Genomic DNA, 21,759 nt, shown 5'->3' with positions numbered 1-21,759 from the left:
GAGCAAATGGATTTGCTGTTCATGAGTATGAGGCCAACTAAAACTTGGTGTTGGAATTTTTATTTTTAAACATTAGCGGTCGCTTGGTGGGATAACTGAAACTGGCAAGATGTCTTGAATCTTCCTCTGCCTGTCATCCCTACCTTACTCTGGTTTCCTGATCTTGTCCTGGAATGGAGTGACGTCTTTATTTGTTTACCTCATTTCATGCTGCTTTCTGGCCTTGCCCTGCAATGAGATCACGCTGCAGAATGGATATCTGAAGCTAGGTGATAAGATGTTGGTATGTGGGAACAATAGAAAATATTGGGGTAACCAATGCCAAATGTGAAGCTACTGGATATTGCCATTAAAAGGATTACACATTGGGAGCTTTAAAAAGGTCAAAGTTGAAGAAACTGAGAACATTTCTGCCTTTCATTCACTGGATTTAAAGAAATAGAAGTTAGTGACATTGGTGTTATATTAAGGAAAAAATATCTCTCTAAAAAGCAAAACTATAATTATGCATTTGACTGTTTGCCTACCAGCCAAAGACTCTGGCCAGTGCTAGGACAAAACCAAGTTATCTTATTCAAAGATAAAGACAGAAAGCAAGTTGGAAAACATTATAATATAAGCGGGATAGAAGACACACAAGTGACTTCACTGCTCACTATGGGAGGTCAAAGAACCCCACTTATGTTGTTTTTTTAAAAAGTACTTTACGGCACTTGCAACATTTAGACCAAATCAGCGCCAGTAAAAGAAGGAAAAAGGATAGTCAAAAAAATTCTAGATTTACATTTGAAAGCACACAAGAAAAAGTAAATTTAGGGGAATAGTTCGAATAGGGAACAGAAGGTTCCAAGAGCATACCATCACTGACTTAGTTTGAAATTACCTAAAAGTCTCATCCAGGCACCAGCATAGAATTCCACTAAAAGTAACACTCCCAAATGCTTACATTATTCATTCAAAACAACACATAATATAACAAAAAAAAACATGATTTACAAGGAAAAAATATCTCCTAAAACTTTAACTAGACATTTAACTGTTTCCCTCTCAGCAAAGGTGGAAAAACCAAATAATCGCACTGCCAAGACAAAGAAGAAAAGCAAGTTGGAAAACAGATACGTATATAGGGTATAGAAGACAGTAAGTAACCTCCCTGCCCACTATGGGAGGTCAGGAACCCCACTTAGATCATTTCAATATACCAGTATGTGTTCCAAATGAACCAGAAATATATCGGGTATGAGAAGAAAAACCCCCCGGAAAAGTTAAGCCGATAACCGTCGGATTTTACCTGATGCAAATCTGAAATTCACCATAAAACCAATTTATGTATACAAATTTTCAGGAAAATATATTTTTAAAAATATTAATTTGATGATTTTTTAAAATATGTACACCTCAAATTTACCATATCGAAGATTTTGACGCAATTCTCAAATTTTTATATGATCTGTCGATTCCCCATTTTGCTTTAACTTTATGACTGCATGGTGTTTATTTATCCACGACCTAATTTATGTTCTAATGTATTAGATAATGATTTGATTCCATGCAATTTGAATTGACTCTTTTAGCTCTGCTTTTTTGTTAGTGTACAACTCTTATACAGTTTGACATCATTGCCCATATTATGCTGTAGTCCAGTGGATTCAGTCAGGACTCATTGGAGACCATTTAGTCTTTAGAAATGAATCGAATATGATGTCTGCATTGCATTGAAAACTATACAACTGTTAGAAGAAAAACGTATTTCAGAATCTATCCCGATAGGTCATTTGGTTTTCAACATGACAGGGCAAATTTCTAAACTAATACAGTCCACTCCGGATAATCGCAACACCTTGGGATCAGCAAAAATGTTGCGATTAACTGAAGTTGAGTTTCCTGTCCACTATTGCAACATTTTACACAAATATGGTAAACTCAAACCAGTTGTTGTAAACATTGTTCTGAGTCCACCACAGACAGCAATTTGATTGGAAAAAAAATATATATGGCGGCCCTGTATAGATTTTGACAAGCAAAAGCAGCGTTGAGGCAAGCCATCTTAAGATTTGTTCTCAAAATTTGTAAGAGTCCAAGAGATTAGCCGTGATGAGAGACAATAAGCTCTCACCAAACTCGTTGGTCATAATGCACAGTTGTCAATCACAAAACAAAGGATATCATCACTCAGTCTCTCCTCACAACTGTTGTATTAATTCCCGCCCACTCTTGATTCTTCGTGTCATGGTTTCACCCATAATGAAATCTAATCATGAGATTTTGTTTGATTGATTCATTGAATTTGCCTCCATTTTTTGAGGTCGAAAATTTGTTGCGAACCAAAGTTTTGTTGCAATTAACCAGTGACTTTTATCTAGAATTAATTCCGTTTCTTGGGAAATGTTGCGATTAACTGAAAGTTGCAATTAACCAAGTTGCGATCCGGAGTGGACTGTACTAATAATGTTAAAATCAAAATGCAAGTTTGGAAACTTTTGGTAACGTTATTTATACAACTGGTATGACTGGTACAGTTTCTTAACCAAGCCAGGACCAGGACAAAATAAAGCAATCCCATTCCAAGACAAAGACAGAAAGCAAGTTGGAAGACAGATATATATAGGGGGATAGAAGACAACGCAAGTGACTTCCTGCCCACCATGGGATGTTTAGGTCCCCATCCAGAAAATAATCTTGTCTTCCAGACAAATATTATGATGGTGACAGAACATTTTTTTAAACAAAAGAAATTTGATAACGGTTGATGTATATAATATTTATTACTGAGGAATACATTTTGGAGGTATTGATGATGACAACAAAATGGTTTACATAACATGGATGATGCATGAAGCTGTGGTCATGACAACGACAACAACAAAATATAATGAGGATGAAGACCAGATTTACCAACTGTATGGAGATGAGGCATGAATAAAAGTCATTAAACTTGACTATCCATGCAAATCAATATAGTACGTAATAATAATAATAATAATAATAGATTTGTCACAAGCAACAAGCTATTGCCCTCAGTAAGTCAAGTTTCTACAACAAAAAAATCTATAACAACTTAAAATGCTAGTGTGTGATTTCCAACCCTTAAAAAAAAATAATAATCACGAAAGGGACGTCTAAATCAAATATGGTCATGGTCAAAAATATTGATGACAAAAACAGGCAGAAAATAAGAATCTGCATCTGGGGCTGAATAGTTTCTAATTAGGCCTAATTTATTCTTTTTTTGTTGTTTTGTTTGTTTTTAGTAACATTCCTATCTGGATTCTTAAAAATGGAAGTAGTATATTTCAATCCAGATACTCAATGGTATGTAAAATTTATAAAATTTATAATCTCTTTTCCTCAATATTTCCCCTGGCAAACGTGTATATAAATAATTCGAATTTTGGTAAATCTCATCCTGTGAAATCTATAAATTTGGGATTTATTATAAAATTATAAGCAAGTGGTGTAGTGTGTAGTGTAAAACAGATCTATTGATCCATACATTAAATATGTAAGTCACTTATTGATTGTCTACCTATGGTTATAGTAATGAGTGAGGGCAAGAGACGTTTATGACATAACTGGGTAAACTGAATTATTTCAAACAAAAAACAGAGTATTCTGCCAGTTCAATAATGACAACGGTGTTGTTGCACATATCTCTCTAATATGACAAGGGTGGATATAACGGCAAGACTGACAAAGCATTCCAATCTCTAATAGTTCTAGTTCCCATGTACCTATTATTCATTAAAGGAAGGATATGGATCTAAACCCGTCACAACTCTTACAGAGAAGACCAGTCATTCAGTTTGTAACCAACAAAAACTTCTAAACAATTCTATGAGCACTTAAAGCAGTCAAAATAATAATAATAATGTTCGTACAGTTTACAGCCTGTCTTCAACTTCTTATCATGTACGAAATGTCACTTCATCTACAGTGGAACCTCCCGATAACGACATGCCACGGGACCGAGTTTTTATGTCGTTATCCGGAGGTGTCGTTATTTAGAGGTTTCCAAGATGGCGGACAAAGTGGGCGTGGTAAGGCCCGCGGGACCAGTTTTTATTAACATTGACAAAACAAACAAAACATTGTAGTGTATTCCTCTTAGAGGGTTCTTGTGCGTGTGTCTGGATGAGACTTTTAAGTGATCTGAACTGAGTACACCGATAGTGTGCTCCTGGAATCTACATCTGTTCCCTATTTAAACCATTCCCCTTTGTCTTACTTTTTCTTATGTCATTTCAATTGTAAATCTAGAATGTTTTTTACTATCCAATTTTCTTCCTTTTTACTGGCGCTGATATGACATAGATGTGTCACAAGCGCTTTAAAACCCTTTAAAACAAACAAAAACAGGTAATTCGGATGCTGCGAGTAAGATAAAATTCCTCCTCCTCCCACAAAAACACTACTACCACTACTACTACTACTACTACTACTACTACTACTATCACCACATAATATCACATTTACCAAGATTTTGTGTTTACTTGCTTACAATAACATTTATACCTTGGTTTTTATTAATGCATATCAGCCAAGATTCGTCAAAAAAAGCTGCGTTCTCATTGATTTCAAAAGCTGCGTTCTCATCAGTTCAAGCAGGAATCGTTTTTATAAACTTTGATTACTCATATTCGGTATTTTTAGTATCAGATATCTACGAAAACTGCCGAAAATCGCCAAAATGATGTCGTTATTCGGAGGTTTTATGAAAAAGTGTGTCGTTATTTGGAGGTTTTTTTTTACTGATCTTAAATAGAAAAAAAATCGGGACCACAGGTCAATGTCGTTATCAGGAGGTTGTCGCTATTCGGAGGTGTCGTAATCGGGAGGTTCCACTGTAGTACTCTCGACTTGTTCAGAACTGCAAAAGGCAAGTAACAAAAAATCTGTATCTTTTGGGAGAAAATCAAAGAAAAATATACTTGCTTATTTGTAATTTGTATAAATGATAATAATATTAAAATGCTTCAAAATCTATGTTCCTTCTTTTTAAATTGAAACAAAATCATGGATGACAACAAGCAGAAAGTTCTGGATTTTTGTTTTTAAAGGTTTAAAAAAGCACTTACAGAGTTAAGTGCCAGGAAAAGTAAGATGATAGTTTGGATAAAAGGGGGAACAGACTTAGATAATAGAAAAAATCTACCCGTTTCTTGTCAGAGACGAAAAATTATGGCCTCACCTGGTGAAAATATATATTTATGTACTATACTAATAATATCTAATACGTGTATATAATATTTACCACGTACAAGATCTGGTTCATACATAGTATGAATCATATATTGACATAGACACATAACCTAGAGATGATTTACATGTGGAAAAAAAATCACCTCATATATTAAAAGGCATGATAACAGTGGCCATACTCCAATAACATTCTGTGATTCCCAACCCAGAATATTCTACCACCCTTTGTGTGCAAAAGTACTCAGTCCATCTATATGAACTTGCGCTATTTTTATAAAGCGAAATATTCACTAAACATGCTCAAAGCACTTTACAATATTTGACTGCTTTCCTGAATGTAGCGAGTGACCCCAATAATTTTGACCCATAATGCACTACATGGGAGATGGTCACTGTCATCTTGTTTCACTTTCAGCAAAGAAGAAACAAAAATATATACTAAAACTAAAATAAAATCCAGGCAAAACATTTAATCTCAGTACAGACAGTTACAGGGTGTATAATGTTGCCTCAGCATAAAATCTCTGCAAAGCTTGTATTATTTCACCAGAGGCGTTGATCTCGATTCAACTGAAAATTTCAAGAAAAAAACAAAGAAAAAAAACTTGCAATCGTTAAATGGTCTGGATTTCACATTACTTGGAAAACTAAACAACGTTTTTTGTAAGAATGTTTAAAAAATGAAAGTAAAAAAGTTGGCCATTTTCTGTTTATTTTTATAGGGGTCTACAGCCCAAGGGACATTTTTAGGTCTTTTCAGCACCACTAAAAAAGAATGATAAAGGAGTAGTTGTAGACCTAAAGTTTGTTTGTTTTTATGTTTTTAAGGGTTTTACAGCGCTTGCAACACATTTAGGTTATATCAGCGCCAGTAAAAAGGAAGAAAATGGGATAGTTTGTTTTAGTTTTTGTTTTTAAGGGTTTTACGGCGCTTGCAACACATTTAGGTCATATCAGCGCCAGTAAAAAGAAGAAAATTGGATGGTGAAAAGATTTTAAATGTACAATTAAAAGGACTTGAGGAAAGAGTAAGACAAAGGGGAATTGGTTCAAACAGGGAACATGTAGATTCCAAGAGCACATTATCAGTGTACTTAGTTTGAGATCACCTAAAAGTCTCACCCAGACACCAGCACAAGATCCCACTAAGAGGAATACACTGCAAATGCTTACATGTTATACATTCAAAATAACAAATATAACAATACATAATCTCATTCAGAGACAAAGACAGAAAGCATGTTGAAAAACAGATATAAGGGGATAGAAGACACAGTGTGTACCTCCCTGCCCGCTATGGGAGACCTAAATGTTTCACCCAGACACCAGCACAAGATCCCACTAAGTGGAATACACTCAAATGTTTACAAATCATGTGTTAAACATGAAAAAATAACTACATACGGTAACAGAGAGATGATTTACAAGGAAAAAAATATCATCTCCCAAAACTATAACTATACATTAAACTGTTTCCTTCCCAGCCAAGGACTCCGGCCAGGGTCAGGACAAGACTTAGTAATCTCATTCCAAGACAAAGACAGAAAGCAATTGGAAAACAGATACAGGGGGTTAGAAGATGCAGCAAGTACCTCCATGCCCCTATGGGAGGTAGGGAACCCCACCCAGCTAGCTGATTTACAAGGAAAAAACCCCCCGAAAAAAACACTTTTTCATAAAAGGACTAGTGAAAAACCAAGCAATCTCAATCCAGAACAAAGACGGAGATGGAAAGGGAAAACAGATATATAGAGGGATAGAAGACACAGCAAAAGTGAGCTCTCTGCCCACCGTGGAAGGTTAGAAGATTCCACCCACGGCTATTTTTGGTCCTGTCATCAGAATCACATTCCATATAGTTACAGCGAATAAATATTGAACCTTGGCAATAAAGACTCAAGCAGTGATGGAAAAGCAGTAACCTGGAGTATTATTAATGCCCAGCAGTATTACATTGTGCTTTAACTAATAACAATTTGTCTGGCCCCGCAGGAGTGAAACTTCACAGCATCAGATCAAACCAGAGAAATTTAAATGTATATTTATGTCAATGTGAAATGCGTAAAACATGTCATTTTATTTTCTCAATTTAAAAAAACAAACAAAGAAAACAAAACCATACCTACATACAAAAGATCTGAAGTGCTTATAAGAGGATACAAATTAGCCTGACATGGAATTGGAGACATTCAATCTGCAATCCAACCCCAGATTACACTAACACTAAATACCATTTTGTATTTTGATTGTTCCGTTCAAATCCTTAAACAGTTATGATCACATGGAGAGAATGGTGTTAAAACGCTGTTTAGGTTTGGGATGACAATGACAACATAATGTGATTTGGTCCCTGGGCTGGGTCTGAAAAGGCACAGCAATATCAATAATAAATCATTTAAACAGTGAAAACATTATTTAGTGACATAATACTCGTATCTTTATAACTTTATAACATTGTGTAACCAATTCAAAGAAAAATGTCAAATTTACAATAACATTTGAATCCTTTTACTTTTTTCAAAACCAATAATAAAAAAAAAAAAAACACATGTCATGACAAACAATATCCTAATCATATCAGGAAAAGATAACTGACAAAAACGTCATAAAATATTATCAATGAAAAATTATTTTTAAAAAAATAATAAATAAGTAAATAAAAATAAAAGAAGGAAAAAATACGGAGAAAAGATAAAATCATAAATCAAAATAAAAAACAAAAAACAAAGAGATTAAAGATGAACACAATTTTTAAAAAGTCTCACAAGAACAAGTGACAAGTGTTCTGATGTGTCACGCCAAACATTAACATGGTTGTTTCCAATGTCAAACATGTGTCAATCATTTCTTGGAAATCGTAAGAATTGTTGTGTTAAAATGTCAGTGGGAATGCTGTATGTCGGCCAGTTTGTATCTCTGTCATTCAATAATTTTCTCACAACATAAACGGAGGGGGAAGAGGTGGACGAATCTTGCATTATTTTTAAACATTTTGACTAAGCTCTATACTTAATGACTCAAATTAGAAAAAAAAATTTTTGCTTAAAAAAATGATTCTTAAAAATTTGAGTTGTCAGCAAGTTGTACAAAGAATTTTACTACATAAATACAAATAGTATATAAACATACTGTCTGACAATTAAATCAAAAGAGAATCTTTTATATATTTAAACCAATGCCTTAGCTGATCCACAGATATACCATTTGGAGTTAAGTACTCAGTCCTGACTTGTGAGGATATCCAACAATAAATACTACAAATCAACTGAAAAGGATTAAAATGCTGTTTACAAAACATAGCAGCCAACTTTTCGAAGAGCTAAAACAGGCCACCCTGACACACAATACTGTCAGAACCCCAAATAAAAAAAAAGCAGCATGTTCGGACTATTATAAAATATAATCTAGATTTAGAATATTTTCTGTTCCTTGTTTTAATTTGCTAGTCAAAAAAGCATAATCATGGGACATGCAAGGGTCCTTTCCATACAAATAAAGTCCAATTTTTTTAAAAATAATTCTGTTTCTCCAGATTGCCTCATAGGGTTTTATCAGGACAGTGGGCCGCTATGCCAAATTAACTATTGAAGGTTGACAAGAAGTTAAAATTTGCAACCTCCATCAAAATGATTGTAAAAAAACGTTAACGTTACAAAATGAAAATGCAAAGAAAATATTTTATTTTGAAATGAAAAATGCCAAATTCATTCACCCCCAAAAAATTGCACATGGAATATTCCTTGAAAGAATGCAAACACAAAAGTTAACCATAATTTTCATCATGTTTCTTATTCAATCTGAACACTTTGCTCACTTCCAAATGCGTAAAATTAGATCAATGGTCAGTCCATATTTCATATCATTTTGTAATAACATAACATAAGTATATAACAAAACAGTTTCAGTTCTCAGATCCATCTGCACCCAGCAATGAATTCAAGAAAATCGTCAATCTGTTCCAAAATACTTCTGACCAAAATGGCTTGGGGATATTGGATGAACTTCTGATGTCAAAACACGAAGGCCTGGAAATTGAGTGGATATCTTCCTTGCCGCTGTGAGACACAAAAAAAAATAATAGATAGTTATAAAAAATGAACAGAATTTTGTATCAGTGATGCTCTCTCTTTCAGAGCCAGTGGAAGGTTACTGTAGTAATGAGGTCCTGGATTTAAATTCTGTTAACTGCTATCTTAAATCTTTTTTTTTTTTTTTTTTTAGCGTTTTTGTAAAGCGCTTTGAGCATGTTTAGTGGATTTTGCGCTATATAAAAGCTGAAGTTGTTTTTTTAGCACTTCTCTCTAATGGGTCGTAAAGAAGAGCTTGGATAGTCTCTTAATAAAATACAAATAAACAAAAGAAACCCAAAAAAAATGGACAAAGTACTGACTTTTCAAATTTCAAAATTATAAATTTTACTTTTTTAAAACTAATAACCCGAAGAATGACATGATAGAAATACAAAGTAAGGTAAGCTGATCGCTAGGATGATGAACAAAACTTAAATGCTAACACTGATTTACTTGCGATGTAAAATTAGTCTATTTGCAAGTGATTTTACTTGCCTCCCACCCCACCATTTTCCTCCTTCCCCATAGAGACTGCAACAATTAACCATGTAATAATTACGGTTGTAATCATACAAATCTTTGTTTTAAACACCCCTACCCTTTGATTAGCAATGACTATGAAAATTTTTGTTTTCTATTTTTGTAGGAAATACTACTCTTAAATCAAAGCCCTATCTCCACTGAGTAAAAATCTTTTTGAATTTTGAAAATCCATTAATATATAACAAAGTTATGCAGTTTCAAAGGTGTCATTTATTTGGATGACTCACAAAGAGAAAAAAATACAGAAAATATGGGACGCTTTTTCTGCGTTTTATTCTGGTTTGTGGCTGTATCTCGTTTAAGATGTGGAATTAGATATTAAAACTTAGCAATTTTATAGCAAAATTATCAGAAAATATGATGAAGACATCAGAAGAGTTCTAATTTGTATAGTTTTAGAGCTGTATGGCTAGGGTCAACTATAATTTTGTTTTAAAATATACGTAATATTGATCATTTGGAACTTCTCCGAAGTGTAATTTTATGTCTACAACCCATACAAATGACACGAAAAATGTCTGCTAAATTATTATCAATCAGTCCCGTAAGACCATGGCTTATGTTATTTCTAGTATTTAAGAGAGAGAGAGAGAGAGAGAGAGAGAGAGAGAGAGAGAGAGAGAGAGAGAGAGAGAGAGAGAGAGAGAGAGAGAGAGAGAGAGAGAGAGAGAGAGAGAATGTGTTAATCTACTATCCCTTTGACATAAAAATGAAACAATACCTTAATTTTTAAAAAGTGCGCGAGGATTTGTCATCAGTCATCGTGAACAAGGTTGCCAGATGTCCACGTGTGTGGCCAAATATATAATTTTGTTTCTTTTATTAAATTCTATTCATCTATTTTTGTCTCAGTGACATTTATCCTAGTCTATTCAATTTTCTGTTTGTTAAAATTTAGTTCATTTTAAGTGGGCCAGTCTTAATAGTGAAAGCCATATGATTTTCTATTTAGCCACTTTTGAAGTCGAATTTGGTCATGTTAAAGTCTGGCCATCTGGCAGCCTTGCCTTGCTCACGTCATTTTCGTGTCGCGCGATGGGGGAGCAAAATGGCCGTCTCCATATTTTCACTCATTGAAATGCAAATTGGGTTGATGTTTTGTGAGAATACGGGAAAAGTACTTATCATAATCCAATGAAATTTGAAATATAAATAGAAGAAATGTGCATATATAACCTTATGAGCGACAAAATCTCTCCTCTTTGTAGTTTTAGAGATATTATACTCCCAAGAGTAAAAATCTATTTTTAACGGTCTTCTGGTAATCGTATGAGTTTTGTCCCTTGACATAATCTAAAATGACCTCTTTTCTAACTGTATGCCAACTTTCAGTCATATTCATCGATAAACAGCGTCGTAATTAATTTTTTTTAATAGCATGTATGGAACAGCTTCGTCCCATATTTTATCCCGAATTTGGGCACTTCATGAGCGAAAAAGAGGCCCAAAGATTTGTGCGGGATAGTCATTGCTACTTTGATCAATCCAGTAGGTTTTTGGATAATGAAGGTATAAGAAGTAAGAATACATTATGAGATGTATTGATTCCCTAGGCAAAACAACAAGCATTTGTTAAAGTCTGCTTCACTCCACAGAAACTGGGATTAACTTGAGTTGAACTCACCTTGAGGCGTGGTAAATAAATTTAACAAGATGACATTGTCTTCTTTAACATTGTGTGTTTTGAGTACTCGCATAGCTTTGGCAACTGTGTTACCAGAACCTGTCAATAAAACAATAAGAAGAGATTCAAACTGTTAAAAATATTTTTTTAATAATTAAGAAATATACAAGCTGATATAATATAAATTCACACCACTCATGCAGTACATACATATATGTCAAAATTCTGATACTGATATTTAAAAATTGGACATAGAATCAAAATGCTAATGTATCAGGATGAGTGAAATTAATCCAATAGGGTCGCGAAAATCATAACTCAGACTCAGAAGTGATCCATTTGAAATGTACTGCATGATATCAAAGAACATGAATTTGAAAACAAAATGTCAGTCTCTGATAGAATAATTTCTGAGTGCCTGTATGGCAGAGATCATCAATCCTTGGGAAGGACATTTCAAAATACGAAAATTTGGACTACACACAGCGTTGACACTTATTTTTATTCCACTCATCTATTTTATTTATAACACACCAAATTTTATCCATTATTTACTAATTCACTCCATTCTGTAACCAAGCAAACGCATCAATGTGTTTACTTTTCCAGGTCATATTCAATGACAAGATGTGCCAAATACTTTTCTGCCGTTTGTCTGGAATTTAAGTGATGCTTGTGTTATCCTTTTAAATCTCTAATTAAATGAACAAATGAATTTTTCAGTGTGTGAAAATCCATCCTTACTTCATTCAAAAAGTTATCACAAATATCCTAGAGAGGAATGATGTACTTACTATAGATACACACATTGGTGAATTTTTTTATTTTTCATTCAATTTTCAATTTAACTTGTGATAAAAACTTAAATTTGGTAAAAAGTTTTGGGGGTTTTTTTTGTTGTTTTTTTTTTAAATACGAGTCTAATGGATGACTGTGATAAGTCTTGATCAAATTTGCAACAGAAAACAAACATAAAATCTGTTGTCTTTTGTTTGTTTTGTTTTTGAAAAATCTGAATTTGAAGAAAAAGGCCTGTGTCAACCGAAAAAAAAAAAAATCTTTATCAACCTAAAATGCAAAGATATAGTTTAACTAATCTATTTCTGTGTAAAATATCCGATTCTTAACTTATTTTACTCTGGAACTTTGGTTGAAAAAAACCTGAATCAGTAGGAAAAAATCTGAATTTGACCAAATTTGGCCCTCAAGAAAACCCGCTATATTTTGGTGAGTTATGTGAGCTGACCAAATTTGACCATCAAAAAAATTGCTATGCATTGATGATGATGTTATGTATTTTAAGTGAATACTCGCAACATCTGCCTACCAGATAAAACTATCAAAACACAAAACTAGTGTAACCTTAATCATTTATAGTCTGATTGATATATTTTAGTGAGTACTGATCACCCAACTGGCAGTCTTAAAATTAAAACAAAATCAATTGTTTATTGAGATGTCAATTTCATTCCTTGTATACCGATTAAATCTGTCTTGATGTCTAGACATTCAAACTTACTCATTATAGGATACAGGAGAAGGACTTTACGTTGATGAATATCTTTTGGTAGATTTGCGTAAACAACTTTGGCTTCATGTGTGTCTTCATCACTTTGAATCAGGATCTTTCCAATGCGTATAGAGCGACAACAGTCTCGTAGACCTTGCTCCATGGCCTCACCTGAATCAAAGAGAAACGCAAATTTAATTTAATATCATAACTCCACTGACTTTCATGTCACACAATCACCCAAACATAAAATATGCTGCCAAATATTTGTTTACCAAGTGCAAAATAGATTGATGGTTCATTCATCACAAGCAATTCATTTAATTAACAGCTCTAGACATGTAATGGCCTTCTACTGGTGCTCATGGAAACCTACATCAATACAGGTTTTAATATAACTCATGAAATAAAAACTCTAACAAGACAGTAATTAATTCTGTTATTTAATAAATGTTCATACATAAAACAAATTCTAACTCACCACTGCGCACTATACTAACTCCACAATTTCCTTTCTCATATCGAAGACCATCATAACTGTGTCCTGAAAATCAGATGTAATAAGTAAAAGATTCAAAGAGACTGTTGAAGGAATTTTTTTTCATGTGGTAGTTTAGAGCTTGAATTTATCCAGGCTGCTGTAGCATGAAATGGACATATTTAAAATTGCTTGCAAACATCTGGATAGGACGCTGGTCTATTGCAAAGTAGCTTTAGCCAGATCAAACAAACTGATGTGTCACTTTGCCTGTGAGGTGAGCTATCAGGACCCCTGATACTGGGTGTTAGAGGTTAAAAATGCTGCAAAAGAAAACACAGATTTTGGCAATAATCCAAGATGTTGCATATAAATGTGACAATCATGTGGTGGAGAATTGTGAGAACTAAAACCTAAAAAAATTGTCACACCAAAGTTAATTTGCTTGGGTTTTTTGGGATTTTTTTTTTTTTCAAAGACAATAAAAGTTCATATTCAATATAAAACAAAAATCTAAAAAACTGACACCATCGTCTAACCCATAACATTATTTTCATTTCTATTAATAAATTAAAATTTATGTCTATGAATCAATATCTACATTAATGTCTCAAATAGAAATTAATGTGTCATCCCTATCTGAATCAAAGATTTAATTCAAAATCAAATAGACAATACACTGACCAGTGGGTGTAATGACAGAACATTTGCGATGGGGCAGCTTGTTCAATCCCTCCTCTACAACTAAGCGAATCTGAAAAAAAAAATAGTTTTATTGATTTATATTATTAAAAAAATAAGACGGGGCTCTCAAAAAAACATTAAATATTCCAAAAGAGGAGAGCTAGCAAAATGAAAACTGAAATAAATAATGTCAAACATTATTTTAATAAATAATGAAATTATTTAATTTAAAAATGTGTAACAAATATACGAGTAAAAGTAACACTGGGATTGATATGGTGACAAAAGTTAGATTTTACTAGACAGTTTAATTAAAAAATCAATACCTATATGTTCCACGTGAACATCAGTAATTCAAAAACCCAATAGCTATCAAAGTGAACGTCAGTTATGAAAAAAATAAACAGCAAATGTTCTAAGTGAACGTCAATCTGATGAGTAAAGGACCAAAATAAAAAAAATTTAAAAAGACAAACAATCCTTCAATTACTTACAAGTCGATCAGCATAAAATATGAAGTCATTTCTTGGGGTTTTTCTGAAAAAAAAAAACAAAAAAAAAGATTAAAAACTTACTTGAAAGAAGAGGCAGGATTTTTGGTCATCCATTGTTTCGGCAATCAATAGAAGAAAATTTCAGCCCAATTTCATTGAAATCGGTGAACTTCTAAATTATTTTATTTTATTTACAATCAACCAAATTATTTATGGCAAGAGCCTCATGTCTATCAACTTTCAACTCACCTAGTTATAGTTGTATAAGTAGTGGTAGTGAGTGGTAGTGATGATGTAGTGGTGGTGGTTGTAGTAGTGGTCGTGATAATGATGTGGTGGTGGTGTAGTGGGAGTGATAATGATATGGTGTTGGTGGTTGTAGTAGTAGTGGTAGTGATGATGATGTAGTGATGGTGGTTGTAGTAGTAGTGGCAGCGATGATGATGTGGTGGTTGGAGGGAGGGTATCCTTGGAACAAATTGACCTCAGCGGAATTTGACTTAAGTTGCCCGTAACTTGGAATTATTTGCTCCAGAGCAGATTTTTTTTCAGGTGAAACCAGAGTTTTAGCATCACTGATTACCACAGCTACCACAATGTTATCAAAACTACAGTAACCGCCACCACTATTACATCATCATCCTTTTATAGTCATCATCACTACCACTACCACATTATCAACACCACCATCACTACACAACCTCATCATCAATGAAATGCAAAATATTAATAATAGTAATAATTTCATTTTTTTAAAATAAATATAAAATAATAATAATAAAAAAATAAAATTCTATAAATAATAATAATAGTAATAATAATTAAGAAGTTTATATTTTGCGCCCAATCCTCTATACAATAAAGCTCTAGTCTCGAAGGCTACTACTGAAAATAACTGAAATGAATTATATCTTGCAGTACTACTGCGAATAACGAATATAAGAACGCTGCCTACTATTCGAAGTACTACTGCGAATAACGAAACAAAGTGCTTATTCGCAGTAGTACTGTAAATAGTGATTCCATGGCATAATCACTATTCGTGGTAGTAGTAGTAGATGCGCTCTCCCGTCTCTGAAAATTAGTTTTTATCCCCTCACTGAACACAACACTATTTTCTATTCAAAATGGCATGCTGTCGAATAGCTTGAAGTTGAATGAGTGTGTTAGTTTGAGAAGGAAAGAAAAGGAGGGATGATTGAAACATTTTGGGTGACTGAGAATTGAGATTTTGAACGTTTCAACTTTTCCTTCAAGTCTGAAACTTGACAAGATCGTGTCTTGTTTTGTTTTTGTTACCCTAGTCCAATCCATGAAATTTTCCCCGTCCCCACCTCTCTGACTTGATCATTCGTTCACATCTTGAGAATATTTCCAACCGCGTTTATTGTATTATTACAATGAGTTAAATAGATTTTACAAAATTCCAGAAATCTCTCTCTCTCCCTCACGCACACTCTTACTCTTGCCGTTGCTCACGACTCATATCTGAATCTCAGTGCTCCTGCAAATAATAGAAGTTACCATCAATAAACTGCGTCTACTACTACAGCCATCACCACATCATCACTACTGCTACTACTACAGCAACCTCCGCATCGTTATCAAAACTATGGTGACCACCACCAACTTTACATCTTCAGTCATCATCACTACCACCACCACTACTCCTACTACAACCACAACCATCACATCATTATTACCACTACCACAGCTACAACATCGTTATAGTTATAAAAATTACAGCAACCGCCACCGCTACCACGACTACATTTACATCATCATCACTATCTAAATCTAACTACCACTACTACTCATCACCACCATCACTATAATCACAACCACCACATCAACACCACCATCACTACATAACCAACAGACACATCGTCATTGTCAAGGAAACGCAAAGGAAATCATTATTCGCAGTACTGCTGCCTATAGAGTATAGAGGAAATCACTATTCGCAGTACTGACTGTGAATAGAGGTGGCCTTTAATTTTAAAGGTACCCAGACTGGGAATTACCGGATTACCAGTGCAAGCCAAAAACCCACCACTTGACTATACTATAGATACCAGACGTTATAGTTATTCTATATTAGATATTTTTATATGCAGCTTGTCTCGTACTCCTACTGACTGCATTCTAGATCAGTGGAGCCGACCCGGTGACAACACACGTTGTCCATGCGTGCCGCGGTCTACTTACTCATCACGGATTACCGTCTGCAGCTCTCTTATTCCATCTGTGGCTCTCAGTTGAATAATATTAGGACCAAAATCCTCTTCCTGAACCTCCACCTTCAATTCGTTTGTTTTGTTCTCGTTAGAAGACTGGTTGTGCATAAGAATAATATCCGGATCCATCTTCCTTTGTTGACAAAATTATATTGGTTCTTTGGCTCTAAGATTCTTTTTTTAGATGGTGAGTAGGAAGAGGAAGAAAGAGGGTAGTGACTAGGTTCTCTACTATACGAGAAAAAAGACAGCATGTCTGCGTCGTCTGGTCCCGAATGATATGGTCGTTCTTTGTCCGGCCAGCTCTATTTTCAGGTATTTTTCTCTCGGTCAAATACAATGATGTCAGTGATTTAAAAAATATTAGATAGAAAAGTATTTTCATAATTTAATGGAGAGAAAGATAAACAGGAGTAAATGTGACTCATATATTATATTCATCTTTCAGCGGAAACGTCGTTTGTTTTGTGTTGTTTCCTTATATTTATGAGTCACTTTTACTCCCTTTATCTTTCTCTCCATTTTATTGGCTCATATAGGTACCTCTAGTTTTCATAATTTAACATGCAATACCATGTTCGGCATGTACTCTTCATCAGCAAAACAACCGTCACGCTGTGTGGTCCCGAGTCAGTCATTTTGTGGCACTGACGCCTATGTTATTCCATCCAGTCTTACATTGGAATATAACCGACAAATTCCATTTTTAGGGTGAATGAAGAGAATTTCATTTATTTATCTATTTATTTAGGTCATTTCAATATTTTCCATAAGTTACAAGAAGAGAATTGCAAGAACCTACAAATTTATATAATATACACATTTTGAAATCAATTAAAATAATAATAGGGAATTAAAATGTGCTGCCGGGGAATGGCGGTAGGGGGTTGGACGTTTAATTTGAAGAATTTTTAAAGATAAAAATATAGAGCATTCCCATGGGATTGTTATGCTTCCTTTATCCCCAATCAGACCATTGGGTCCATAGTGCAATTCATCCATAAGTCATCTTTTTGCATCCACACTCTTACAATTTCCGTCACTCTATATCCAGTTATACAGAAGTACCGGTTTTTTTTTTTGTAAAACCGGTACTTCTGTATAACTGCGGCACTTGGGCGTTGACAAAATCCGAAGAAGAACATCTGGATGCCTTCCATCGCACACAGCTAAGAAGGGTACTGGACATCAAATACCCCAAAAAGATCTCAAATGAATCACTCTATAAGATCACAAAAGAAAGACCAATCTCCCTTGACATTTTACAACAACGATGGCAACTTTTCGGTCACATACTACGCAGGGACAAAAACATACCAGCAAACCAAGCCATGTCGGGATACTTCCAAAAACACGGGAACCTTTTCAGAGGAAGACCGATCACAACACTCCCCGTGATCCTAAACAAAAACCTCACAACACTTGGACAAAGCATTAGTCTCATAACGGCAGGGGACCTTGAAAATCTGAGAACCCTAGCAGAGGACCGGCAATATTGGAGACACCTCACACAGGAAATACTGGAAACAGCCAAGGTGACCCGATCTTTCGGTCGAGACGCGAAAGGCATCTAATGATGATATATCCAGTTACTCGTTCACACCTGAGCGGAGTGGGGTAATTTGTGTAAGTGTCTTAAACAAGGACACGATGCCAAGACCAGAATTTTATACGATCACTTTAAACATTCAACCATTTGTTTTGACTTTTGTGGGTCAGCAACCCGCATAGACATGGCCTGTGGTTGCCATGAGTTATTATATATACAGGTTTATTAATTAAGTCATAGGCTTAAATAGTATGATCTGTTTATTTAAAACACTATTTCAGATGGAACTCCCTAGGGATCATAACCTTCCTTGAGACATATTATGGTCATAGTCAATGGGATGTAAAGCGATGTATCCTTTGGCATGATATAAAACACATTATATAAATGGCTGTAACGGACACTGTGAGAGTGCAGAGACACCTGACGGGCGACGGATATAATTTGGGAAACAACAACAACAAAATTTGTTGGTGCCCAGTGACCAGCTAGAGAAATAGATATTCAAGTAAAGCTCATTGAGCATTAAAGCGAATACAATTAATTTGATAAATTCATATAAAATCAAGGAATTTACCCAATGGAAACCGTACGGTGCTCTTATTGGCTAACCAACCAGCGGCCTCGATGAGAAAAATATCCGCCATTTTGATGTTGGCTGGGAATCGCGTTACTATAGTAAACAAGCGCTGATCGGCCGTTCATGAAAACAAGTTGCTGCTCGCTCGTTTAACTCAAAATTATTCAAAACGATCTCTCTAAAATGATATAAATGTGACTTCTTAAGGTTTTCTTCACGGTCAAAACACACAACATTCTATTAATGATTACGTCCGAGGCAAAAAGGAATATTGACAGGTCGACCGAGAGTTGAACTCGTGAGACGACAAACATCAATGCGAAGTGTAGCGAGAGTCAAGCTATTGTTTGTCTTGTCCTATTCTATATAGAGAAAATGATAAATAGTATAGCCTCGTGTGTGAGTGGTTGCGTGTCATAGTCTTGTTTTTAAATTGTTTCTGTTGTTTATGTGTGTAGTGATGACTCTCTCACACTCAATTTCAATGCCGAAAGAGGAATTCCCGCACACAAGAAAGGGGAATTGGGGTGGTATTTGGCATACATACTGTATAGTATCTAGTTCTAAATAGATAACTGATTAGAATTATATTATGATATATAAACACAATGCCAAATACAACTCCGAAGTTTCCTTATTTCAAATGAAGTAAAGCTCCAAAACCTAATGGAAATGATTGTAGTACTGAGTGTTAGTGAGGTGATGTGGTGTTGGTGGTGGTTGTAGTTGTAGTAGTAATAGTGATGATGATGTGGTGGTGGTGATGATTGTAGTTGTAGTAGTAGTGGTAGTGATGATGATGTGGTGGTGGTTGTAGTAGTAGTGGTTATGGTAATGATATGGTGGTGGTGGTGGTTGTAGTAGTAGTGGTCGTGATGATGATGTGGTGGTGGTGTTTGTAGTAGTAGTGGTAATGATGCGGCTATGTGGTCTAGTAGTATGACACTCGCTTCCGGATCGGAAGGTCCTGGGTTCGAGCCTCGCGCTCGGCGCATAGTTGAGTCCTTGGAAAAGGCTCTTTACTCACATTCTCTCACCGTACTCAGGTGTAAAATGAGTACCTGGCCGTTAACAGAGTTGTCTTTGTCCGAAAAATTGTAATATTGCCTAACAGGCGTCATGTCCCGTCCTACATGTTAAATGTTGACCAGGGATCCCTTGTAAAGCGTTTTGAGCACATTTAGTAGATATTGCACTATATAAAGCTCAATTTAAAAAAATAAAATATTTCAATGATGATGATATGGTGGTGGTGGTTGCAGTAGTAGTAGTGGTAGTGATGATAATGTGGTGGTGGTTGTAGTTGTAGTAGTAGTGATAGTGACGATGATGTGGTGGTGGTTGTAGTAGTAGTGGTAGTGATGATGATGTGGTTGTGGTGGTTGTAGTAGTAGTTGTAATGGTGATGATATGGTGGTAGTGGTGGTTGCAGTAGTAGTGGTAGTGATGACGATGTGGTTGTGGTGGTTGTAGTAGTAGTGGTAATGGTAATGATATGGTGGTAGTGGTGGTTGTAGTAGTAGTGGTAATGGTAATGATATGGTGGTGGTTGTAGTAGTAGTGGTCGTGATGACGATGTAGTTGTGGTGGTTGTAGTAGTATTGGTAGTGATGCTATTGTGGTGGTGGTTGTAGTAGTTGAGGTAGTGATGTGGTGGTGGTTGTAGTAGTAGTGGTGGTGGTGGTTTAGGTAGTAGTGGTAATGATGATGATATGGTGGTGGTGGTTGCAGTAGTAGTGGTAGTGATGACGATGTGGTTGTGGTGATTGTAGTAGTGGTAGTGATGATGATGTGCTGGTGGTGGTGTAGTAGTAGTGGTAGTGATAATGATGTGGGGCTGGTGGTTGTAGTAGTAGTGTTAGTGATGATATTGTGGTGGTGGTTGTAGTAGTAGATGATGTGGTGGTTGGAAAACACATTACAGGTTATTATAATACATGATTGCACACATTCTCTAACTTCATTTTTTGACAGCTTCGTTGTGCCATAAATATACGCAACAGTTCTGAAACATTTTATTGTGGATTTTGATATTGTTTGTTGTTTTTCTTGTGTCGTTATGTTGACATAGATACCGAATGAATGGTAATTACTACATTCTCAGCCAACAACAAAATGGCGCTGAATGCTTTCATTGGTGGACACTTTTTAGGCTTCGTACGTATTCTCATTCGTTTAATTCTATGTATAAAATGCAAATGGGGTTAAAATGGCCGCGTGATGAGATGGCTGAATGGATAAGATATTATCGCTTATAACTTATAATTGAGGTATTACACTTACACTCGAATGACCCATTATCACCATCTATACTATATGCTTCTCTTAAACTTAAAGAAAACATTCCCTGTTATTCCTTTGCAGCGCAACGCTACGGCTTAAATCTTGTTTATCTGATTCTTTTTTTTTTTTTTTTTTATCTTCTTCTGAGAGAAAATCTTTTACCGTGGATAAATAGAGATAAGGGGATTTTTATTATTCTCAAAGATTATTATTTTTATTATTATTATCAAAATCATCATTATCATCATCATCTCATCATCATCATCATCATCATCATCATCATCATCATCATCATCATCATCATCATCATCATCATCATCAGCATCATCAGCATTATCATCATCATCATCATCATCATCATCAAAGTTAGCGATTCGTGGATCACAACTTACAGCTGATTCCTATAATGCCACACTGCGCAAATAGCTCGACCATCATGCACCATTGCGCACAAGAAAGGTGACCAGATGACAAACTGCTGCATGAATGACGACACAAAATGATGGTT

At 35.0% G+C, this 21,759-nt stretch overlaps 1 protein-coding gene across 2 annotated transcripts in view; it reads right to left on the bottom strand.

Annotated features, from left to right (window-relative positions):
• Window positions 1–2,746: 2,746 nt before the first annotated feature.
• LOC144967860 (uracil phosphoribosyltransferase homolog) overlaps window positions 2,747–21,759 on the bottom strand; it is a 19,200-nt gene continuing 187 nt past the window's right edge. Inside the window, exons 1-7 of one of the 2 annotated variants that reach the window (XM_078905589.1) lie at window positions 21,644–21,759; window positions 14,603–14,645; window positions 14,109–14,178; window positions 13,428–13,490; window positions 12,956–13,117; window positions 11,437–11,535; window positions 2,747–9,254 (exon numbers count right to left, since the gene is read on the bottom strand). The exon at window positions 21,644–21,759 is cut by the window's right edge and continues 187 nt beyond it. In XM_078905589.1, coding sequence (XP_078761715.1) covers window positions 9,148–9,254; window positions 11,437–11,535; window positions 12,956–13,117; window positions 13,428–13,490; window positions 14,109–14,178; window positions 14,603–14,645; window positions 21,644–21,735 — 636 coding nt within the window. In that variant the 5' untranslated portion in view covers window positions 21,736–21,759 and the 3' untranslated portion in view covers window positions 2,747–9,147. Of the gene's footprint in view, window positions 9,255–11,436; window positions 11,536–12,955; window positions 13,118–13,427; window positions 13,491–14,108; window positions 14,179–14,602; window positions 14,646–16,810; window positions 17,257–21,643 lie in introns of those variants that run through there. The other variant, XM_078905588.1, reaches the window with a different exon arrangement.

The sequence above is a fragment of the Berghia stephanieae genome, chromosome 3, assembly GCF_034508935.2.
Source record: "Berghia stephanieae isolate SIO BIC M18660-M18661 chromosome 3, UCSD_Bste_1.3, whole genome shotgun sequence".
Classification (NCBI taxonomy): domain Eukaryota; kingdom Metazoa; phylum Mollusca; class Gastropoda; order Nudibranchia; family Aeolidiidae; genus Berghia; species Berghia stephanieae.
Note: the sequence above shows the minus strand (reverse complement) of the source record. Positions and strands in the feature narration are given on the sequence as shown.